This window comes from Pinus tabuliformis, chromosome 2_1, assembly GCF_031772625.1.
Source record: "Pinus tabuliformis cultivar Carrire ecotype Pingquan chromosome 2_1, CPIR1, whole genome shotgun sequence".
NCBI lineage: Eukaryota > Viridiplantae > Streptophyta > Pinopsida > Pinales > Pinaceae > Pinus > Pinus tabuliformis.
In genome coordinates this window covers 86,757,171-86,761,722 of record NC_142299.1, presented here as the reverse complement: position 1 = coordinate 86,761,722, position 4,552 = coordinate 86,757,171, and the positions used below count along the sequence as shown (strand labels likewise).

General features: G+C 44.3%; 1 protein-coding gene across 1 annotated transcript; it reads left to right on the top strand.

Annotated features, from left to right (window-relative positions):
* Window positions 1-491: 491 nt before the first annotated feature.
* LOC149198898 (uncharacterized) lies at window positions 492-875 on the top strand. The gene has a single exon (XM_089400403.1). It carries the CDS (start codon window positions 492-494, stop codon window positions 873-875), a length of 384 nt encoding a protein of 127 aa, XP_089256529.1.
* The last annotated feature ends 3,677 nt before the right edge of the window (window positions 876-4,552 follow it).

Sequence of the window (4,552 nt, the reverse complement as noted above, 5' to 3'; positions counted from 1 at the left end):
ATTGTGACCACGATGAACGTCGTATATCCTTCATGAGAACAAGGCTACAAGGGGCAGAACTAAATTACCCAGACATCGATAAGAAGGCATATGATGTTTATAAAGCAATGAAACACTTTAGACCATACATCCTAAAAGACCACGTCATAGTAATGGTCGCACACCTGACCGTCAGGTCACTCTTCGTCCAACAGGAGCTCGGTGGGAAGAGAGCCAACTAGATGACCTCCCTCCAAGAGTATGATTTGGATTTCAAACCCTCTCACACCATGAAAGGACACAAACTCTGTAAACTAACTGCCGAGGCGGTAGATCAACAGTTTCCGGAGGTAGGTCAACTAGTTTCGGAGGTATGTCAATTAGTTTCGGAGGTAGGAGGTTGGGAACATGAGATTGAAATGTACCAGAACAAACTACTCGGCTCACACGACTCCTCTTCGTGGTACTCTGACTTGAGGCAATACCTAGTGCTAGGATCTCTACCCGAGACCATGCCCGCCATGCAGAAGAGAGTCGTCAGGCTTAAGGCCGCCTCATATCAAATGGTTCAGGGAAACCTTTTCAGAAAGCACCACCTTGACATATTGCTAAGATGTTTGGAATACGATGAGGCTCAGCAAGTGCTGAAAGATCTACATGATGGACCCGCAGGAGGTCATTATGAGGGCGACACCACTGCCCACAAGATCATGTGGGCAGGTTTCTACTGGCCCACATTGTTCAAGGACATGCATGCCTACACTCGAAAATGTCCCATCTGTCAGAAGCACGCAGGCAGGCAGGCGATATCATCCACTCCACTCCAACCCAATGCAATTGAAGAGCTGTTCCAGCAATGGGGGTTGGATGTCATAGGCGAGATCATGCCAAACTAATCAAAACAACACAGGTATATACTCATGACCACTGACTATTTCACCTGGTGGGTAGAGGAAATTCCATTATGGAAAGTCAACAATGATGTGGTAATATCTTTCATTAATAAGTACATCATAGCCAGGTTTGGTGTCCCAACCTCACTTGTCTTTGATAATGCTACGTATTTTTCATCTTTAAAATTGTATGATTTTTCTTTGGAAAATAGTATCATGTTAAAGCATTCAGCCAACTACAACCCTCAGGGGAATGGCCTAGCAGAATCTACCAATAAAAACCTCATCCGCATCCTCAAGAAAACCCTACTTTCTCATCAAAGGAACTAGCACAATGCACTCAGCAATGCCCTGTGGGATGACTGGGTTACCCCCAAACCATCCATTGGCACATCCCCCTACTTCCTGGTTTATGGGAAAGAAGCCATATTGCCACCTAACCTGTACCTCTCGGCCCTCAAACTAGCTCAAGAGTCACAAGGCTCTCCTTGCCCTACCATTTAGAGCTGTATTGACACACTGATGAGATTGAAAGAGGAGAGACTAAAGACCAAAGAGAAATTTTTCGTTCACCAAGCCTAGATTAAAAGTGGTTTGACAAGAAGTCTGTAGGGACCTGTGAATTTAGTGTGGGGGATTTGGTTCTTAAATGGGATCGGGACCATGAGGACAGGGAAAAACACACTAAGTTCCAAGCTTTGTGGATTGGCCCCTTCCAAATGAAAGAGAAAATTAGCTAGCACACATTTAAGTTGCAGACCCTGGGAGGGCAAGCTAAACCCCTCCTTGTGAATGTCCAAGATCTTAAGTTCTATTTTACCTACCAGCCCCAAGGTTTCTAGCCCCTTCTTGTACCATAGCTCCATTTTGTTTTCTTAGCTAGTTGTTGTTTTGTTGTCATTATAGTTTGAAGTTCATTTTCTTTCAGAATAAAAGTTTGGGATAACAGGTAGAGGTTAGAACGGCCCTGCACATTGGCTTTCGTAGGTGCTCTACAGAAACATTTGTTGACTTAACCTAAGCCGCAACCAAGATATAGTGTGAAAGATTGGCAGTAGTGGGGAACTTAATGGCACACACGACCTCCTTTCCTGCTCACGTCGGTCTATCCCAATTGCTTGCATGGCCGATGAGTTTTAATTGTTCTAGCTCACTTGTAATTCTGGGAATGAAGGGGGGACTGAAGAAACCTTTTGAGCATACATACATTTTTGGAAAACAATAAGGTCTATGAAAAACCAAAAACAACCTCTTTGCAAGTCAAATAAGTCGGGATCCCTCGTTCGCCCAGGTTTTAAGCCACCATCCAATAAGTGCACATAAGCACATACAAATAAGTGCCAATGAGCATATCCAATTACTCATAATAAGGGCTAAAGGAATGACAAAGGCTTCCTATGCAAAGAGGTAAGGAAACGAATCCACCGGGGTACTGACCAGGCTCGCTAGTAGTGGAGCAACATTCATGATTTCTAGGTAGTGACTCCGCCAGGATACTGTTCAGGCTTGTTGGCAGCGGAGAAACACCAGAGTATCATGACCACTATACCGAAAAAAATTTAAGCTCATATCATAACTTCAGTTTCCCTTTTCCTTCTGAGGATAGCAGGAGGTAGCACCCTACCTTGCATGATAAAGGTCAATTTTCACAGATTGGGACAGTTGACCAGTTCAGAGGAGAGGTCCGAGTACCATCAGTAGGACCCATAGCTCTATAAAAGCAACACTTATTTAGGTCCCCTTAAGCTAGGCCAAAAGGCGTCAGAAATCCTGGAGTTCTCCCAGTGAATCATCAATTTTTGTAGCTACTGCAACAAACCCTCCAAAAATTCTGAAATCCTTAAAATTTTCGGAGCCCCTATATCATGTAAGACTTCTGAACCTTTGAGATCTACTTAGTAGTTCGCAAGACCAGAAGAACCCCGTAAAAGCCTAAGTTTTTTGGCTAAGTCACAAGATCTGGTTTAAGTAAGTTGGTTGCAGCTTCGGGACATGACTATGCTAAACACTTGCGACTGTTGTGATTGTTGCGACCCATATGACCCACAAGTCACATAGGTCACACTTACCCCTCGATGTGACCATGCAACCCTTGTGACCTCGCGACCACCAGGTCGCAAGGTCACATAAGTCGCAAAGTTCGCATAGGTCGCACTTACCCCTCGATGTGACCATGCGACCCTTGCGACCTTGCGACCACTAGGTCACAAGGTCGCATAAGTCACAAACGTCGCATAGGTCACACTTACCCCTCAGTGTGACCATGCGACCCTTGTGACCTTGCGACCACTGGGTCACAAGGTTGCACTTTAGACCCGTGCAAACTTCGCATGTGTGACCAAAAATATAAATAGGGAGGTCGCCCCATTCATTGTAACGACTCCTTTGGTCGCACGAAAGACGAAGAATCTTGCGACTTGGGCGCGCATGCATTTTCTCCAGGTAGGCGACTTTTCACCTTCCTGGTAATCATTTTTTTTAACCATCTGTCATTCTGTGCCTTCCCGAACTTCCACCTTCCACCCCAAAGGGATTTTTATCCCCTCTTTCTTAGGTTTTTCACCTCAGACCAAAGAAGAAATTTCCCTGGCTCTGTTCAACCTTTCTTGACCCCCTCAGTACCATTCTTTGACCCTGATCATCCCTTTTTTTACCAGTAGGTCTGACCATCTTGCCCGGAAGATGTCTAGAGCTCCCCAAAGCCTCAAATATTCCTCCTTGGCCCACCCAAAACCTAGGTCGCATGACCCACGGTTGTGATACCACTTTTCCCGCGACCTAGCGACTGAGCGACTCTTGTGACCTAGTGAATGTGCGACCCCTGCGACCTAGAGACTGTGCAACCTAGTGACTGTGCGAGTATATCCAGATGATATGAACAGTTATTTTGAGATGAGAATGAAGGTAGCGGGAGACGAGAAGGGTGCTAAGGATTATCCTCCTCTCTGGAAAATTTTGACAAGCCGTGAAGTGGAGGAATTTTTGTTGGGTAACTGTAGAAGTTACGAGAGGTTGAAGTAACTTGAAGCAAGAAGTGGAGAGAGTAATATAGAGTTGTTAAGAGAATTGTTTCCGACTGGAAAGGGGGAAACCACTCACATCTTTGGAAAGAATTATGCATCACAGAAGGTATTAAGTTCTGACTTTTGTTATATTTCATTTTTAAAACAGAATTTACCATATCTACATACCTAACAAATTTCACGTCACATTATTGACTTCTTTTTATTTTGTTGTCATTGATAATTGTAGGGCTCTTCAAATGAAAACTCCAAACCCTGTAGCCGCGGAGTGGAAGAATTGACAGGAAAAAGGATTTCGTTATGTTATCACTCAGGTTGTCCCTAAAGCTACTTAAAGGGATACGACCGAGGTAACCACAAACCAATCTTTTGACTGCAGGTTCTAGCCGGCCTGCAATCAGAGAGGGCTCTCTCTTTATGATTTAGCTTTGTTGATGATGATTTTAGGCTAGTTATTGAGTTCAAGGGGTTTTGTTTAAGTTTTAGTGGGAAGGATGATGCTTTCAAGTAGAGAGGTAGGTATAGTATGAGAGTTTCAAACCATTGGGCATGGAGTCAAGGAGTAGGACTACTGGTGCATTTTCTCGGTCACAAGAGCGAAATATGGAGTAAGCTAGCTGCACATGAAACAATGATTCAAGCTAAAAGGATGGAATG